General features: G+C 53.1%; 1 protein-coding gene across 1 annotated transcript in view; it reads left to right on the forward strand.

Annotated features, from left to right (window-relative positions):
* Window positions 1–19,504, forward strand: part of LOC140719214 (syntaxin-1B-like) — a 33,445-nt gene extending 13,941 nt beyond the window's left edge. The window contains exons 2-5 of the mRNA XM_073033652.1: window positions 12,991–13,065; window positions 18,147–18,246; window positions 18,602–18,676; window positions 19,422–19,504. Of these exons, the coding sequence (XP_072889753.1) occupies window positions 12,991–13,065; window positions 18,147–18,246; window positions 18,602–18,676; window positions 19,422–19,504 (333 nt within the window). The remainder of the gene's footprint in view (window positions 1–12,990; window positions 13,066–18,146; window positions 18,247–18,601; window positions 18,677–19,421) is intronic.
* The last annotated feature ends 382 nt before the right edge of the window (window positions 19,505–19,886 follow it).

Raw genomic sequence — 19,886 nt, forward strand, 5'->3', positions numbered from 1 at the left:
TTATCGATGTTACAGTGAGGGGTGAATGTGTGTCTGTGTCACTGTGAGGGGTGAGTGATGTGTTTGTGTTACTATGAGGGGTGAAGGTGTGTCTCTGTCACTGTGAGGTGGGCAGGGTGTGTCGGAGGAACACTGTGGGATGCGGGATGTGTCATCGTTACAGTGCGAGATTTGTAATGGCGATTCAGTGTTATATAGCATTGAACAGTCCTTTTTCCCAACTTTTCCATGTCAGCGCTGATGTCTGCCTGGGTTTGTTCCACGTACCCCTCTGCGCCTTTCCCATCTTTATACTTGTCCGATCTCCTTTAGGCGCTATAATGTGTCAGCCTCCTCCTCTGGCAGTTTGTTCCGTGTTCCCACCGCCTCTGCATGGAGGCAGTTACCCCTGGGCCCTCTCACCAGCCTACACCTCCACTTTTAGACTGTCCACCCTGGGAAATGATCATGACCAATTTGCTTATGTATTCCTGTTGTTCCGTTTGATCAGCAGTCAGGCTCCTGTCCCGGCCTGTCCAGCTGCCCTTCAATCTGAAGCTCTCCTGTTCCAGTAACATCTTTGTGAATCGTTTTTTCTCTCTCTGCAATTGAAAAATATGCTTCCTGTCAGTGGCTGTTATTAACTTGGCTTTTCAGATGGCCTTTGACAAGTTGTGCACGTGGCCGCTGAATAAGATAAAAGCTGGTATTACAGGAAAGATACTAGCATGAAGAAAATCAGCTGACTTTCAGGAGGCAAAGTGTGACAACAGACGGGATATTTTCTGGCTGGCTTTTGGAAACTAGTGGTGTTCCGCAGGGGGTGGTTTTAGAACCACTTCGTTTCACGTTATGTGTCACCGAAGGAATTGTGGCCAAATTTGCAGACGATATGAAGAACGGTGAAGGACAGTTAGTGTTGAGGAAGCAGAGAGTCTGCAGGAGTTAGGCAGTTTGGGAGAATATGGGCAAAGAAGTAGCAGATGTGTATGGCAATGCACTTTGGCAGAAGGAATAAAGGCATTTTCTACGTGGGGAGATAATTCAGAAATCGGAGTTACAAAGAAGTTCTCGTGCAGAATTCCCTGAAGGTTAAATTACTGGCGAGTCAGTGGTGAGGAAGGCAAATGCAATGTTAACATTCGTTTCCAGAGGATTAGAATATAAAAGCAAGAATATAATGCTGAGGTTTTATAAGGCTCCTTAATTCAGAAAGGATATACTGAGATTGGAGAGTCCATCGCAGCTTCATGAAATAAAATGGTTACGAAATGCACGAGGAGTGTCTGATGGCTCTGGGCCTGTACATGCTGGACTTAAGAAGAATGTTGGGGGGGGTTGGTGTGGAATCTAATAGAAACCCATCAAATATTGAAAGGCCCAGATAGAGTGGACGGGCAGAGGATGTTTTCTATAGTGGAGGAGTATAGAACCAGAGAATATAGCCTCAAAATTGAGGAGCAGAGATGAGGAGATAGGTCTTTTTGAGTCAGAAAGTGGTATATCTATGGAATTCATTGCCACGGACAACTGTGAAGGCCAAGTCATTGGGTATATTTAAATCAGAGGTTAATAGGTTCTTGATTATTCAGGATGTCAAAGGTTACAGGGAGAAGGCAGGAAAATGGGGTTGAAAGGGATAATAAATCAGCCATGATGGAATGGCAAAGCAGACTTGATGGGCTGAATGGCCTAATTCTGCTCCTATGTTTTATTGTCTTATGTAGCTGTGCAACCACGATTGCACACAATACTCCATGTGTGGTCTTGCTGATAACTCGTACAGCTGTTCACTGATGTCCTGAGTCTATTCAGAGCCCTGAATGATGGAGGCCAGCAATGCCAGATGCTGCCTCCTCCGTCCTGTCTGCCCGTGTCTCCATTTTCTGCAAAACATATACCTGTGCCTATGGCTCTCCCTGCTCTACGCTGACCAGGGCCATACCTTTACTGCCCTGGTTGAACTTATTAATGACACCTCACTCTTGAATGAATTAAGTTCCATCTACCATTCCATTTTCCCGGTTCATCTCAATCCTGGATAATGCTGTTCATTGTCCACCATACCACCAATTTTTTTTGTCATCTGCAGCCTTACTAGTTAAGTGAACTACATCCTTATTCAAGTTATTAATATAAATAACTAGAAACAGCAAGCCCAGCACCGATCCCTGTTGCACACCACTAGTTACTGGCCTCTAATCTAGTAACAGGCCCAGCATCGATCCCTGTGGCACACCACTAGTTACTGACCTCTAATCTAGAAACAGCAAGCCCAGCACCGATCCCTGTTGCACACCACTAGTTACTGGCCTCTAATCTAGTAACAGGCCCAGCATCGATCCCTGTGGCACACCACTAGTTACTGACCTCTAATCTAGTAACAGGCCCAGCAATGATCCCTGTGGCACACCACTAGTTACTGACCTCTAATCTAGAAACAGCAAGCCCAGCACCGATCCCTGTTGCACACCACTAGTTACTGGCCTCTAATCTAGTAACAGGCCCAGCATCGATCCCTGTGGCACACCACTAGTTACTGACCTCTAATCTAGTAACAGGCCCAGCATCGATCCCTGTGGCTCACCACTAGTTACAGGCCTCTAATCTAGTAACAGGCCCAGCAATGATCCCTGTGGCACACCACTAGTTACAGGTCTCTAATCTAGTAACAGGCCCAGCAATGATCCCTGTGGCACACCACTAGTTACAGGCCTCTAATCTAGTAACAGGCCCAGCAATGATCCCTGTGGCACACCACTGATTACAGGCCTCTAATCTGAAATACAACCTTCCCCTACTACCCTCCGCCTCATCCACCAAGCCAATTTTGTGTGCATTTGGCTAGCTGCCCTGGATTCCATGTGAAATTCTGGACCAGCCTATCGTGCGTAACCTTGTCCAAGGCCTTGCTGAAGTTTACCGCCCAGCCCTCGTCAATCTTCTCAGTAGTATCTTCAAAACAAAACTGAATCAATATGAGAAACACCATGTGGTGAACTACATATACCTGTCTGGACACGCCCCCTGCTGACTGCTCCTGTGGCTCCTCCCACAGACCCCTGTATAAAGGCGATTGAGGCCTGAGCCCGGCCTCTCTGTCTCCAGGATGTAGCATGGTGGTCAATCACTGCTTGTTCCTTCTTCCAGTCAATAAAAGCCGATATCTCGCCTTTACGTCTCAGAGAGAGTTATTGATGGTGCATCACACCGCTTCCTACACACTAAGCCATGTTGACTATTCCAAATTAGTCCTTGCTTTCCAAATTCTGGTGGAACCAGCCGTTCAAATCCACCCCCGCCCCCAGTAACCTCCCAACACTGATCTTAGGCTCACTGGCCTGTTGTTCCCTGGCTAGTCCTTGTTAAATAAAGGCAGAACCTTATTTACCCTTCCACCTTCTGGTACCCGATTCAGGATGAAAGATGATGTTGCTTTCCGTACAAGGGACCCTGCAATTTCCTCACCACTCAGTGTCCTTGAAAAGGTGCAGAGGAGATTTGCAAGGATGTTGCCTGGATTGGGGAGCATGCCTGATGAGAATAGATTGAGTAAACTCGGCCTTTTCTCCTTGGAGCAACGGAGGATGAGAGGTGACCAGATAGAGGTGTACAAGGTGATGAGAGGCATAGATCATGAGGATAGTCAGAGGCTTATTTCCCAGGCCTCTACCACGAGAGGGCTCAGCTTCAAGGTGCTTGGAAGTAGGGACAGGGGAGATGTCAGGGGTAAGTATTTTACACAGAGAGTGGTGAGTGAGTGGAATGGGCTGCCGGCAATGGTGGTGGAGATGGAATCGATAGGGTTTTTTAAGAGACTCCCGGATAAGTACATGGAGCTTAGAAAAATAGAGGGCTATGGGTAACCCTAGGTAATTTCTAAGGTAAGGACATGAACAGCACAGCTTTGTGGGCCAAAGGGCCTGTATTGTGCTGTAGGTTTTCTATGCTTCTAGTTTCTATTCCTGAGGGACGTATATACTTTCAAACCACCAGCACCGCTTTGTAATGTGATTATGTTCCAACACATCCCACTCATTTCCCATAGTCTCTCAGCTCCCACTGTACATACAGAAAGAAAATATTCACCTTTTGCCCATCTCCTGTCGTTCCATACAAAGGTGACCATACTGATCATTAAGGGGACCAATTCTCCCTCTTGTTACCCTTTCACCTGCAATATACTTGTCACATCCCTTTATATTATCCGTCAAAGCTGTCTCTTGGCCTTTTTATTGCCCTCCTGAATTCCTCTTAAGTAAATTCCAACATCCATTATACTCCTCCAGGGGATTCCCTGGTCCCTGTCAGACACTTCTTTCTTCTTTCCTGACCAGAATGTCAATATACTCTGTCACCCTTACCCTTCACTATAACAGGAACCCTCGGTCCCTGATCTCTCCCTGACTCTCTCCAATAGGAACCCACCACCCCGATCTCTCCCTGACTCTCTCCAACAGGAACCCACTGTCCCTGATCTCTCCCTGACTCTCTCCAACAGGAACCCACTGTCCCTGATCTCTCCCTGACTCTCTCCAACAGGAACCCACTGTCCCTGACTCTGTCCAACAGGAACCCACTGTCTCTGACTCTCTCTCTCTAACAGGAACCCACTGTCCATGACTCTCTCTCTAACAGGAACCCACTGTCTCTGACTCTCTCCAACAGGAACCCACTGTCTCTGACTCTCTCTCTCTAACAGGAACCCACTGTCTCTGACACTCTCTCTCTAACAGGAACCCACTGTCTCTGACTCTCTCCCTGACTCTCTCTCTAACAGGAACCCACTGTCTCTGACTCTCTCCAACAGGAACCCACTGTCTCTGACTCTCTCTCTAACAGGAACCCACTGTCTCTGACACTCTCTCTCTAACAGGAACCCACTGTCTCTGACTCTCTCTCTAACAGGAACCCACTGTCTCTGACTCTCTCCCTGACTCTCTCTCTAACGGGAACCCACTGTCTCTGACTCTCTCCAACAGGAACCCACTGTCTCTGACTCTCTCTCTAACAGGAACCCACTGTCTCTGACTCTCTCCAACAGGAACCCACTGTCCCCGACTCTCTCCCTGACTCTCTCTCTAACAGGAACCCACTGTCTCTGACTCTCTCTCTAACGGGAACCACTGTCCCTGATCTCTCCCCGACTCTCTAACAGGAACCCACTGCCTCTGACTCTCTCTAACAGGAACCCACTGTCCCTGACTCTCTCTCTAACAGGAACCCACTGCCTCTGACTCTCTCAAACAGGAACCCACTGTCCCTGACTCTCTCTCTAACAGGAACCACTGTCCCTGACTCTCTCTCTAACAGGAACCCACTGTCTCTGACTCTCTCAAACAGGAACCCACTGTCTCTGACTCTCTCTCTAACGGGAACCCACTGTCCCTGATCTCTCCCCGACTCTCTAACAGGAACCCACTGTCTCTGACTCTCTCTCTAACGGGAACCACTGTCCTTGATCTCTCCCTGACTCACTCTAACTCTCACTGGCTAGGCATCTCTTTTAACTGCAAACAAATACTCCTCATCCAGCTTTGCAAGCTCCTGTCTAAAATTTGCCTTATCCCAATTTAGGACTTTAACTTGTGGATCAGTGCAATCTTCTTCCAAACTGTTCACTGATAGGTCTGCGGTCCCAAAGTGCTCCCTAGCTAACTCTTTGGTCTCCGGACTTGCCCCATTTCTCAGTAGGAGGTCCAGTGTTGCCCTTTCTCAAGAGGGACATCTGCATACTGTTTGGGAAAGCACTTCTGGACACACAGAACCAACCCTGCCCCATCGAAGCAGTTTGGACTTTAGCAGTCCCGTGCACTTTGAAATCACCCATTATTGCAGCTCTAAAGAGTAATAATCCCCCTCTATTTCCAGCCTGGCATTGGACTGTAATCCAGTCCCATCAAAGTGAAGAACGCTGAGGTCTATCTGTTATCACCCCACTGGACTATCTCTGAAAAAGATTCCATCCCAGTACTGCAGCAATGTTCTCCCTGATTTAAAAAAAACACCACTTCCCCGTCCTTTTTCATCTCCACTACTGCCACACTATTGCATCTGTACTCTGGAACATTGACTCACCTGGGAATACAATGGGATCCTTGCTGGGCCTGTTGTTACTAGATCAGAGGCCTGTAACTGGTGGTGTGCCACAGGGATCGGTGCTGGGCTTGCTGTTTCTAGTCATCTATATTAATAGCTGAATGAGGATGTAATTGGTAGCTTTCCAGCATCCCAGCAGTCGATTTGGTGAACCTTTGCTGCGCTCCCTCCCTGTCAGGTAAACCCTTCCTGGGTGCGAGGTCCAATTGCGCACAGAATTCCAGGCCAGAGTCACAAAGTTGCAGAGAGGTTCTGCAGGAAAATAGGCCCTTCAGCCCATCTAGTTCACACTGGCCATCAACCACCCATTTACACTGGTCCTTTATTAATTCCGATATGGTCTCACCAAGACCGTGTACTGTAGAATGGTAACAAGACATCCTTGCTCTCTGTATTCAAATGCTCCAGTAAAGAGGGCAAGCCTTAGTTTCTCACTGCACCTGCATTTTTGTTTCTGCTGACTGATGGACATCAGCATTTCCCTTCAACACCACATCTCTTCATCCTGTTCAATGAGCAATGGCTGAGTGGTCCGTTCGCCGTGCACAATGCTGATGTCAAATCCACTGCTCCGTGGTTTGAACAAACGCGGAGGCAGACAACATTGACCAATAGGAGTAAAAGCTACCTACCACTTCGCAAAGGTTGGAGAAATTCTAAACTTTGGGAGCAGGTGGAGGTAGCAAAGACAGTTGTTGCTTCAGCCTCTCTACTCCAGAGAATTTGGACTGGTTCTGGATTCAATCCTGACCTCTGCTGTCTGTGTAAAGTCTGCACCGTTCCCCCGTGACAGCATGGGCTCCCCCCCACCCCCGGGTTCTCTGGATACCAGTAGCCAGGGCAGGAACCTCCAGTAGGATGACCGTGTACTCGGACACAGTGACTTCTACCAACCAGAGGTGTATTGGCCTTTTTTAAACATTTTTTATGATCGCCCCTGCTGGACATTAGGAACTTAAAGTCCTGCTGGTCTACCCCGGAAGCGAGTCACTTGTTGCCAGACTTGGTGTGGATTGTGCAGCCTGCCTGTGTCAGAGGGGCATCGGAGGAGTGGGTGTGCGGTACTTGTCTCCCTCGCGTTTCTTTTGATCGCGAGACCCTGTCGGACATTGTTACTGTGGAAGGTCGCAAGTCCGACCGACCGGTTTATTGGCTGATGGCGGGTGAGCCGCATGGCTTCGGTCATTACAGGAACTAGGCCGGAAGCCGCAGTGTCACCCAGGGGAAAAAGGCGTCAGAGTCAGTGTCACCCAGGGGAAAAGGCGTCAGAGTCAGTGTCACCCAGGGGAAAAAGGCATCAGAGTCAGTGTACTCACCGGAGGCGGAGTACTCAGCATCCGTGTGGGAGCCAGTGTTCACTCGGCAAAAGTCAAGCCGTGTTGTGTTCGACTGCAGACTGCTGCAACTTTCATGGACGCAGGGATTTGACTTCATTTCACTGTGATCTTATATATGCTTGCTTTCTTATATGTGTCTTGTGCTGTGTATGACTATTGGAGCTGTGTTTCGAACCTTTGTGTGGTTGTATTCATGAAAGTTCATGTGTGGTTGAATGACATTTAAATTAAACTTGAACTTGACAACATGTGCTAGATTGGAAAAAACTCCCTCCACACCGTCCCATCACACACTCCCAGGGTCAGATACAGAGCAAAGCTCCCTCTACACCATCTCATCACACTCTCCCAGGGTCAGACACAGAGTGAATCTCCCTCCACACCGTCCCATCACACACTCCCGGGGTCAGATACAGAGCAAAGCTCCCTCTACACCATCTCATCGCACTCTCCCAGGGTCAGACAGCTGCCCTACCCTATTTATATATGGTCATCCAGTAAGGAGGAGGTACGAAGGGATGAGGATGTCCTTGTTAACTTGCTCCTGGGGCTGGCGAAAACAGCTGTCCGTGGGTCTTGGAAACGGATGGGGAGGAGGAGCTGCCCGGGTAGACTGGCTGGCAATGTTTAGAGGGTATGTTTGTGCCCGGGTAAATATGGAGAAGGAACACGCACAGTCCACGGCGACCACAGGGGCGTTCTGGGACTTTTGTGCACCGCGGGGGTTTTATTGCCATCATTGACAGAGATGAAAATGTTTAATGTGTATTGTCTATTTGTAGTGAAGTAATTGTGTGAGTCACTGTTTTGTATATATAGCACTGAATTTGTAATAAAGATATTTTCTATTTTTTTAAAAAAGGGTTAGACATAGAGTGAAGCTCCCTCTACACGGTCCCGTCACACACACCCATCGTGAGACAGGCTGAATCTCCCTCCACATTTTCTAATCATATTCTTCCTGTACAGGGACCGGTCAGTGTGCAGATCTCCCCCGAGAGAGAGGGACTGAGAGACACCGGTCAGTGTGCAGATCTCCCCCTGAGAGAGAGGGACAGAGAGACACCGGTCAGTGTGCAGATCTCCCCCTGAGAGAGAGGGACTGAGACACACTGGTCAGTGAACAGATCGCCCCCTGAGAGAGAGGGACTGAGAGACACTGGTCAGTGTACAGATCTCCCGCTGAGAGAGAGTGACAGAGAGACACCGGTCAGTGTACAGATCTCCCGCTGAGAGAGAGGGTCTGAGAGACATCGGTCAGTGAACAGATCGCCCCCTGAGAGAGAGGGACTGAGAGACACTGGTCAGTGTACAGATCTCCCCCTGAGAGAGAGGGACAGAGAGACACCGGTCAGTGTACAGATCTCCCTCTGAGAGAGAGGGACTGAGAGACACCAGTCAGTGTACAGATCTCCCTATGAGAGAGAGGGACTGAGAGACACTGGTCAGTGTACAGATCTCCCCCTGAGAGAGAGGGACTGAGACACACTGGTCAGTGTACAAATCTCCTGCTGAGAGAGAGCGTCTGAGAGACACCGGTCAGTGTACAAATCTCCCGCTGAGAGAGAGGGTCTGAAAGACACCGGTCAGTGTACAGATCTCCCGCTGAGAGAGAGGGACAGAGAGACACCGGTCAGTGTACAGATCTCCCTCTGAGAGAGAGGGACTGAGACACACCGGTCAGTGTACAAACCTCCCGCTGAGAGAGAGGGTCTGAGACACACCAGTCAGTGTACAGATCTCCCGTTGAGAGAGAGGGACTGAGAGACACTGGTCAGTGTACAGATCTCCCCCTGAGAGAGAGGGACAGAGAGACACCGGTCAGTGTACAGATCTCCCCCTGAGAGAGAGGGACTGAGAGACACCGGTCAGTGTACAGATCTCCCCCTGAGAGAGAGGGTCTGAGAGACACCAGTCAGTGTACAGATCTCCCTCTGAGAGAGAGGGACTGAGAGACACTGGTCAGTGTACAGATCTCCCACTGAGAGAGAGGGACAGAGAGACACTGGTCAGTGTACAGATCTCCCCCTGAGAGAGAGGGTCTGTGAGACACCAGTCAGTGTACAGATCTCCCCCTGAGAGAGAGGGACTGAGAGACACTGGTCAGTGTACAGATCTCCCGCTGAGAGAGAGGGACAGAGAGACACCGGTCAGTGTACAGATCTCCCCCTGAGAGACACCGGTCAGTGTACAGATCTCCCGCTGAGTGAGAGGGTCTGAGAGACATCGGTCAGTGTACAGATCTCCCCATGAGAGAGAGAGTCTGAGAGGCACCGGTCAGTGTACAGATTGCCCTCTGAGAGAGAGGGACTGAGAGACACTGGTCAGTGTACAGATCTCCCTCTGAGAGAGAGGGACTGAGAGACACTGGTCAGTGTACAGATCTCCCCCTGAGAGAGAGGGACTGAGACACACTGGTCAGTGTACAAATCTCCTGCTGAGAGACACCGGTCAGTGTACAGATCTCCCGCTGAGAGAGAGGGACAGAGAGACACCGGTCAGTGTACAGATCTCCCTCTGAGAGAGAGGGACTGAGACACACCGGTCAGTGTACAAATCTCCCGCTGAGAGAGAGGGTCTGAGACACACCGGTCAGTGTACAGATCTCCCGTTGAGAGAGAGGGACTTTGAGACACCGGTCAGTGTACAGATCTCCCCCGAGAGAGAGGGTCTGAGAGACACCAGTCAGTGTACAGATCTCCCTCTGAGAGAGAGGGACTGAGAGACACTGGTCAGTGTACAGATCTCCCACTGAGAGAGAGGGACAGAGAGACACTGGTCAGTGTACAGATCTCCCCCTGAGAGAGAGGGTCTGTGAGACACCAGTCAGTGTACAGATCTCCCCCTGAGAGAGAGGGACTGAGAGACACTGGTCAGTGTACAGATCTCCCGCTGAGAGAGAGGGACAGAGAGACACCGGTCAGTGTACAGATCTCCCCCTGAGAGACACCGGTCAGTGTACAGATCTCCCGCTGAGAGAGAGGGTCTGAGAGACATCGGTCAGTGTACAGATCGCCCTCTGAGAGAGAGGGACTGAGAGACACTGGTCAGTGTACAGATCTCCCGCTGAGAGAGAGGGACAGAGAGACACCGGTCAGTGTACAGATCTCCCACTGAGAGAGAGGGACTGAGAGACACCGGTCAGTGTACAGATCTCCCCCTGAGAGAGAGGGTCTGAGAGACATCGGTCAGTGTACAGATCTCCCCCTGAGAGAGAGAGAGTCTGAGAGACACCGGTCAGTGTACAGATATCCCCCTGAGAGAGAGGGACAGAGAGACACCAGTCAGTGTACAGATCTCCCCCTGAGAGAGAGGGACTGAGACACACTGGTCAGTGTACAGATCTCCCTCTGAGAGAGAGGGTCTGAGAGACACCGGTCAGTGTACAGATCTCCCGCTGAGAGAGAGGGACAGAGAGACACCGGTCAGTGTACAGATCTCCCTCTGAGAGAGAGGGACTGAGACACACCAGTCAGTGTACAAATCTCCCCCTGAGTGAGAGGGACAGAGACACAGAGATATGCATGTGTGTTTTAGAAGGTTCTGCACCATGACATGGTCCCTTCCCAAGTTCCAGCTGCAGCCACCTGATCTGAGGTTACTGTGTCTCACCCTCTGACAGTCCCACCTTCTGACAGTCCCACCTTCTGACAGTCCCACCCTCTGACAGTCCCACCCTCTGACAGTCCCACCTTCTGACAGTCCCACCTTCTGACAGTCCCACCTTCTGACAGTCCCACCCTCTGACAGTCCTACCTTCTGACAGTCCCACCTTCTGACAGTCCCACCTTCTGACAGTCCCACCCTCTGACAGTCCCACCTTCTGACAGTCCCACCTTCTGACAGTCCCACCCTCTGACAGTCTCACCCTCTGACAGTCCCACCTTCTGACAGTCCCACCTTCTGACAGTCCCACCTTCTGACAGTCCCAACTTCTGACAGTCCCACCTTCTGACAGTCCCACCTTCTGACAGTCCCAACTTCTGACAGTCTCACCTTCTGACAGTCTCACCTTCTGACAGTCCCACCTTCTGACAGTCCCACCCTCTGACAGTCTCACCCTCTGACAGTCCCACCTTCTGACAGTCCCACCTTCTGACAGTCCCAACTTCTGACAGTCTCACCTTCTGACAGTCTCACCTTCTGACAGTCCCACCCTCTGACAGCCCCACCCTCTGACAGTCCCACCCTCTGACAGTCTCACCCTCTGACAGCCCCACCCTCTGACAGTCTCACCTTCTGACAGTCCCACCCTCTGACAGACTCACCCTCTGACAGTCCCACTCTCTGACAGTCCCACTTCTGACAGTCCCACTTCTGACAGTCCCACCCTCTGACAGTCTCACCCTCTGACAGTCTCACCCTCTGACAGTCTCACCCTCTGACAGTCCCACCCTCTGGCAGTCCCACCCTCTGACAGTCCAACCCTCTGACAGTCCCACCCTCTGGCAGTCCAACCCTCTGGCAGTCCAACCCTCTGACAGTCTCACCCTCTGACAGTCCCACCCTCTGACAGTCCCACCTTCTGACAGTCCCACCTTCTGACAGTCCCAACTTCTGACAGTCCAACCCTCTGGCAGTCCAACCCTCTGACAGTCTCACCCTCTGACAGTCCCACCCTCTGACAGTCTCACCTTCTGACATTCCCACCCTCTGACAGTCCCACCCTCTGACAGTCCCACCCTCTGACAGTCTCACCCTCTGACAGTCCCACTCTCTGACAGTCCCACTCTCTGACAGTCCCACTCTCTGACAGTCTCACCCTCTGACAGTCCCACTCTCTGACAGTCCCACTCTCTGACAGTCTCACCCTCTGACAGTCCCACTCTCTGACAGTCCCACTCTCTGACAGTCCCACTCTCTGACAGTCTCACCCTCTGACAGTCCCACTCTCTGACAGTCCCACTCTCTGACAGTCTCACATTCTGACAGTCCCACTCTCTGACAGTCCCACTCTCTGACAGTCCCACTCTCTGACAGTCCCACTTCTGACAGTCCCACCCTCTGACAGTCCCACCCTCTGACAGTCCCACTCTCTGACAGTCTCACCCTCTGACAGTCCCACCCTCTGACAGTCCCACCCTCTGACAGTCCAACCCTCTGACAGTCCCACCCTCTGGCAGTCCAACCCTCTGGCAGTCCAACCCTCTGACAGTCTCACCCTCTGACAGTCCAACCCTCTGGCAGTCCAACCCTCTGACAGTCTCACCCTCTGACAGTCCCACCTTCTGACAGTCCCACCTTCTGACAGTCTCACCTTCTGACATTCCCACCCTCTGACAGTCCCACCCTCTGACAGTCTCACCCTCTGACAGTCCCACTCTCTGACAGTCCCACTCTCTGACAGTCCCACTCTCTGACAGTCTCACCCTCTGACAGTCCCACTCTCTGACAGTCCCACTCTCTGACAGTCCCACTCTCTGACAGTCTCACCCTCTGACAGTCCCACCCTCTGACAGTCCCACTCTCTGACAGTCCCACTCTCTGACAGTCCCACTCTCTGACAGTCCCACTCTCTGACAGTCCCACCCTCTGACAGTCCCACCTTCTGACAGTCCCACCTTCTGTGCTGCAGGGCAAGGACAGTGATGATGATGACGAGATCGTTCACGTTGACCGGGACCATTTCATGGATGAATTCTTTGAACAGGTGAGTATCCCAGTGCAGGCAGCGTGCACATTGGCATGTGTGTACGCAGGCACAGGGTGACCATGGCCAACCTGCTTATTTGTATTTTCAGTGCTTGCAGAGGGGGCCAAATGCTGTACAGTTTGAACTGGGGCAGTTGGATTAGTTTGGGGTCTGACACGGGACTATGGGGAGAGAGTGGGGCAGTGGGATTAGTTAGGGGTCTGACACGGGACTATGGGGAGAGAGTGGGGCAGTGGGATTAGTTTGAGGTCTGACACAGCTGTGGGGAGAGAGTGGGGCAGTGGGATTAGTTTGGGGTCTGACACGGGACTATGGGGAGAGAGTGGGGCAGTGGGATTAGTTAGGGGTCTGACACGGGACTATGGGGAGAGAGTGGGGCAGTGGGATTAGTTTGAGGTCTGACACAGCTGTGGGGAGAGAGTGGGGCAGTGGGATTAGTTTGGGGTCTGACACGGGACTATGGGGAGAGAGTGGGGCAGTGGGATTAGTTTGGAGTCTGACACGGGACTGTGGGGAGAGAGTGGGGCAGTGGGATTAGTTTGAGGTCTGACACAGTAGTGAGGAGAGAGTGGGGCAGTGGGATTAGTTTGAGGTCTGACACAGCTGTGGGGAGAGAGTGGGGCAGTGGGATTAGTTTGGGGTCTGACACGGGACTATGGAGAGAGACTGGGGCAGTGGGATTAGTTAGGGGTCTGACACGGGACTATGGGGAGAGAGTGGGGCAGTGGGATTAGTTTGGGGTCTGACACGGGCTATGGGGAGAGAGTGGGGCAGTGGGATTAGTTTGAGGTCTGACACAGCTGTGGGGAGAGAGTGGGGCAGTGGGATTAGTTTGGGGTCTGACACGGGACTATGGGGAGAGAGTGGGGCAGTGGGATTAGTTAGGGGTCTGACACGGGACTATGGGGAGAGAGTGGGGCAGTGGGATTAGTTTGGGGTCTGACACAGCTGTGGGGAGAGAGTGGGGCAGTGGGATTAGTTTTGAGTCTGACACGGGACTATGGGGAGAGAGTAGGGCAGTGGGATTAGTTTGAGGTCTGACACGGGACTATGGGGAGAGAGTGGGGCAGTGGGATTAGTTTGAGGTCTGACACGGGACTATGGGGAGAGAGTGGGGCAGTGGGATTAGTTTGGAGTCTGACACGGGACTATGGGGAGAGAGTGGGGCAGTGAGATTAGTTTGGGGTCTGACACGGGACTATGGGGAGAGAGTGGGGCAGTGGGATTAGTTTGAGGTCTGACAGCTGTGGGGAGAGAGTGGGGCAGTGGGATTAGTTTGAGGTCTGACACGGGACTATGGGGAGAGAGTGGGGCAGTGGGATTAGTTTGAGGTCTGACATGGGACTATGGGGAGAGACAGGACAGTGGGATTAGTTTGAGGTCTGACACAGCTGTGGGGAGAGAGTGGGGCAGTGGGATTAGTTTGGGGTCTGACACGGGACTATGGGGAGAGAGTGGGGCAGTGGGATTAGTTTGGAGTCTGACACGGGACTATGGGGAGAGAATGGGTCAGTGGGATTAGTTTGAGGTCTGACACAGCTGTGGGGAGAGAGTGGGGCAGTGGGATTAGTTTGGGGTGTGACACGGGACTATGGGGAGAGAGTGGGGCAATGAGATTAGTTTGGGGTCTGACACGGGACTATGGGGAGAGAGTGGGGCAGTGGGATTAGTTTGAGGTCTGACACAGCTGTGGGGAGAGAGTGAGGCAGTGGGATTAGTTTGGGGTCTGACAGCTGTGGGGAGAGAGTGGGGCAGTGGGATTAGTTTGGGGTCTGACACAGCTGTGGGGAGAGAGTGGGGCAGTGGGATTAGTTTGAGGTCTGACACGGGACTATGGGGAGAGAGTGGGGCAGTGGGATTAGTTTGAGGTCTGACATGGGACTATGGGGAGAGACAGGACAGTGGGATTAGTTTGAGGTCTGACACAGCTGTGGGGAGAGAGTGGGGCAGTGGGATTAGTTTGGGGTCTGACACGGGACTATGGGGAGAGAGTGGGGCAGTGGGATTAGTTTGGAGTCTGACACGGGACTATGGGGAGAGAGTGGGGCAGTGGGATTAGTTTGAGGTCTGACATGGGACTATGGGGAGAGACAGGACAGTGGGATTAGTTTGAGGTCTGACACAGCTGTTGGGAGAGAGTGGGGCAGTGGGATTAGTTTGGGGTCTGACACGGGACTATGGGGAGAGAGTGGGGCAGTGGGATTAGTTTGGGGTCTGACACGGGACTATGGGGAGAGAGTGGGGCAGTGGGATTAGTTTGGAGTCTGACACGGGACTATGGGGAGAGAGTGGGGCAGTGGGATTAGTTTGGAGTCTGACACGGGACTATGGGGAGAGAGTGGGGCAGTGGGATTAGTTTGGAGTCTGACACGGGACTATGGGGAGAGAGTGGGGCAGTGGGATTAGTTTGGGGTCTGACATGGGACTATGGGGAGAGAGTGGGGCAGTGGGATTAGTTTGGGGACTGACACGGGACTATGGGGAGAGAGTGGGGCAGTGGGATTAGTTTGGAGTCTGACACGGGACTATGTGGAGAGAGTGGGGCAGTGGGATTAGTTTGGGGTCTGACACGGGACTATGGGGAGAGAGTGGGGCAGTGGGATTAGTTTGGAGTCTGACACGGGACTATGGGGAGAGAGTGGGGCAGTGGGATTAGTTTGGGGTCTGACACGGGACTATGGGGAGAGAGTGGGGCAATGAGATTAGTTTGGGGTCTGACACGGGACTATGGGGAGAGAGTGGGGCAGTGGGATTAGTTTGAGGTCTGACATGGGACTATGGGGAGAGACAGGACAGTGGGATTAGTTTGAGGTCTGACACAGCTGTGGGGAGAGAGTGGGGCAGTGGGATTAGTTTGCGGTCTGACACGGGACTATGGGGAGAGAGTGGGGCAGTGGGATTAGTTTGAAGTCTGACACGGGACTATGGGGAGAGAGTGGGGCAGTGGGATTAGTTTGAGGTCTGACACAGCTGTGGGGAGAGAGTGGGGCAGTGGGATTAGTTTGGGGTCTGACACGGGACTATGGGGAGAGAGTGGGGCAGTGGGATTAGTTTGGGGTCTGACACGGGACTATGGGGAGAGAGTGGGGCAATGGAATTAGTTTGGGGTCTGACACGGGACTATGTGGAGAGAGTGGGGCAGTAGAATTAGTTTGGGGACTGACACGGGGCTATGGGGAGAGAGTGGGGCAGTGGGATTAGTTTGGGGTCTGACACGGGACTATGGGGAGAGAGTGGGGCAGTGGGATTAGTTTGGAGTCTGACACGGGACTATGGGGAGAGAGTGGGGCAGTGGGATTAGTTTGGGGTCTGACACGGGACTATGGGGAGAGAGTGGGGCAATGAGATTAGTTTGGGGTCTGACACGGGACTATGGGGAGAGAGTGGGGCAGTGGGATTAGTTTGAGGTCTGACATGGGACTATGGGGAGAGACAGGACAGTGGGATTAGTTTGAGGTCTGACACAGCTGTGGGGAGAGAGTGGGGCAGTGGGATTAGTTTGCGGTCTGACATGGGACTATGGGGAGAGAGTGGGGCAGTGGGATTAGTTTGAAGTCTGACACGGGACTATGGGTAGAGACAGGACAGTGGGATTAGTTTGGGGTCTGACATGGGACTATGGGGAGAGACAGGACAGTGGGATTAGTTTGGGGACTGACACGGGGCTATGGGGAGAGAGTGGGGCAGTGGGATTAGTTTGTGGACTGACACGGGACTATGGGGAGAGACGGCAGTGGCATTAGTGTGGGGTCTGACACGGGACTATGGGGAGAGACAGGACAGTGGGATTAGTGTGGGGTCTGACACGGGACTATGGGGAGAGACAGGACAGTGGGATTAGTTTGGGGCCTGACACGGGACTATGGGGAGAGACAGGACAGTGGGATTAGTTTGGGGACTGACACGGGGCTATGGGGAGAGACAGGGCTGTGGGATTAGTTTGGGGTCTGACACGGAACTATGGGGAGAGACAGGACAGTGGGATTAGTCTGGCGTCTGACACGGGACTATGGGGAGAGACAGGACAGTGGGATTAGTCTGGCATCTGTCATGGGACTATGGGGAGAGACAGGGCAGTGGGATTAGTTTGGGGTCTGACACGGGACTATGGGGAGAGACAGGGCAGTGGGGATTAGTTTGGGGTCTGACACGGGACTATGGGGAGAGACAGGGCAGTGGGATTAGTTTGGGGAGTGACACGGGACTATGGGGAGAGACAGGGCAGTGGGATTAGTTTGGGGACTGACACGGGACTATGGGGAGAGACAGGACAGTGGGATTAGTCTGGCGTCTGACACGGGACTATGGGGAGAGACAGGACAGTGGGATTAGTTTGGGGTCTGACACGGGACTATGGGGAGAGACAGGGCAGTGGGGATTAGTTTGGGGTCTGACATGGGACTATGGGGAGAGACAGGGCAGTGGGATTAGTTTGGGGTCTGACACGGGACTATGGGGAGAGACAGGACAGTGGGATTAGTTTGGGGACTGACACGGGACTATGGGGAGAGACAGGACAGTGGGATTAGTCTGGCGTCTGACACGGGACTATGGGGAGAGACAGGGCAGTGGGATTAGTTTGGGAACTGACATGGGACTATGGGGAGAGACAGGACAGTGGGATTAGTCTGGCGTCTGACATGGGACTATGGGGAGAGACAGGGCAGTGGGATTAGTTTGGGGTCTGACATGGGACTATGGGGAGAGACAGGGCAGTGGGATTAGTTTGGGGACTGACACGGGGCTATGAGGAGAGACAGGACAATGGGATTAGTTTGGGGTCTGACACGGGGCTATGGGGAGAGAGTGGGGCAGTGGGATTAGTTTGTGGACTGACACGGGACTATGGGGAGAGACGGCAGTGGGATTAGTTTGGCGTCTGACATGGGACTATGGGGAGAGACAGGGCAGTGGAATTAGTTTGTGGACTGACATGGGGCTATGGGGAGAGACAGGGCAGTGGGGTTAGTTTGGGAACTGACACAGGGTTCTGGGGGAAGAGGGAGCAGTGGGATTAGACTGGGAAGAGAATAGGGCTGAGGGGATGAATTCCTAATCCGGGTCTGGTCTGGTTCCAGGTGGAAGAAATCCGCGGCTGCATTGAGAAACTGTCGGAAGACGTGGACAAAGTGAAGAAACAGCACAGCGCCATCCTCGCCGCCCCCAACCCAGACGACAGTACGTGTAGCGTTACCGGCGGTGGGAGCTGCTGTGGACAAGGGGCATGGACACTGTGCACGTTCACCCCCCTCCCCCCCCCCCAACCCCGCCTGGGATCTCCCCCTCGTTGTTCTCCACCCTTCCCCGACGCTCTCTCTTCGCTGCCCCGTCCCGTCGCTCCCTCCTCTGCTACCGCCCACTCGCCAGATGAGGAAGGCCTGCTCCTCCCCTGCTCGCCCTTCCCCCAATCTCCACGACCCCTCCTCCATCCCCCATCTCCCCCTCCCCGTTTCCCCGCTCCTTCCTCCCCACCCGCCCCCTTCCCGGTCAGTGTGTGGCACCGTGTTTAATCCTCCGCCCGGTCTTTGCACAGAAATCAAACAGGACCTCGAGGATCTCACGGCCGACATCAAGAAAACTGCCAACAAGGTCCGCTCCAAGTTAAAAAGTGAGTGTGTATATTAATCATCACCTCAGGATAGTGCCTCCCACCCTGGACAGGGCAGACCCCCATCCCCAATCCGTCCGCTGCTCAGGGGAGCTTCGGAGACCCTCCCTTGCCCCGTCCGCTGGTCTCCAGGAACTTCAGGGACTCTCCTACCTCCCACCTTGGTCGGGGCAGACCCCCATCTCACCCCTGTCTACTGCCCATGGTACCCTCCTACCTACCTGGAAGGGACTGGGATTGCAGACACTCTCCCCCCTCCCTGTCCTGCCCTGACCCTCCTTCCACTCTGACCCGAGGGAAGGTGGAGGAATCTGGAGAACAAACACTCAGTGGAGGCAGAGGGAGTGCAGGGGGAATACAGGATGCAGACCCCAGGCTTTGAGGGATGGTGTGAGGGAGGGGTGTCTGTTGGTTGGGGGCAAATGCTGGCATGGTATGAACTGTCTTGGGAGGGGTGGGCAAGGTTCCCAGAGAGCAATACCCCGTTCTTAGGGAAGAAGGGATCTCAGCTCTGCAGATCTTCCGCTGTGACAACAGGGGACAGATTGGACGGGACGAGAAGTAGAGATGGACTTGGGGCATCAGGAAGCTGCTCCCATGCTGTCCCAATGCCCTGAGACCAGGCTCGGGAATGAACCCGAGAACCTGTTGGGAGGCCGAACCCTGGGCTCTCCAATTCCTGACTGCTGCCGCTGAGACCTGCGGACAATCCTCAACTGATCACTGAAGCTTTCTGTCCCACCAGCCATCGAGCAGAGCATTGAGCAGGAAGAAGGGCAGAACCGATCTTCCGCAGATCTGCGCATTTCGGAAAACTCAGGTAGATAATAGGTGTTGTACTTGTCCTTCCCCTACCCTCCACCTGGGACTCAGCGTCCTTCCCTCCCCTCCCCTAGCCTCCACCTGGGACTCGGCGTCCTTCCCTCCCTTCTCCTCACGGCCACCTGGGAGTCAGAGTCTTTCCCTCCCCTCCCCTACCCTCCACCTGGCATTCAGCGTCCTTCACTCCTCTCCCCTACCCACCAGCTGGGACTCAGCGTCCTTCCCGCCGCTCCCCCCACCCTCCACCTGGGACTAGGCGTCCTTCCGTCCCCTCCCCCACCCTCCACCTGGGACGGCGTCCTACCCTCCCCTCCACCTGGTACTCCGCATCCTTCCCTCCCCTCCCCCACCCTCCACCTGGGACTAGGCGTCCTTCCCCTCCCCCACC

This window comes from Hemitrygon akajei, chromosome 31, assembly GCF_048418815.1.
Source record: "Hemitrygon akajei chromosome 31, sHemAka1.3, whole genome shotgun sequence".
Classification (NCBI taxonomy): domain Eukaryota; kingdom Metazoa; phylum Chordata; class Chondrichthyes; order Myliobatiformes; family Dasyatidae; genus Hemitrygon; species Hemitrygon akajei.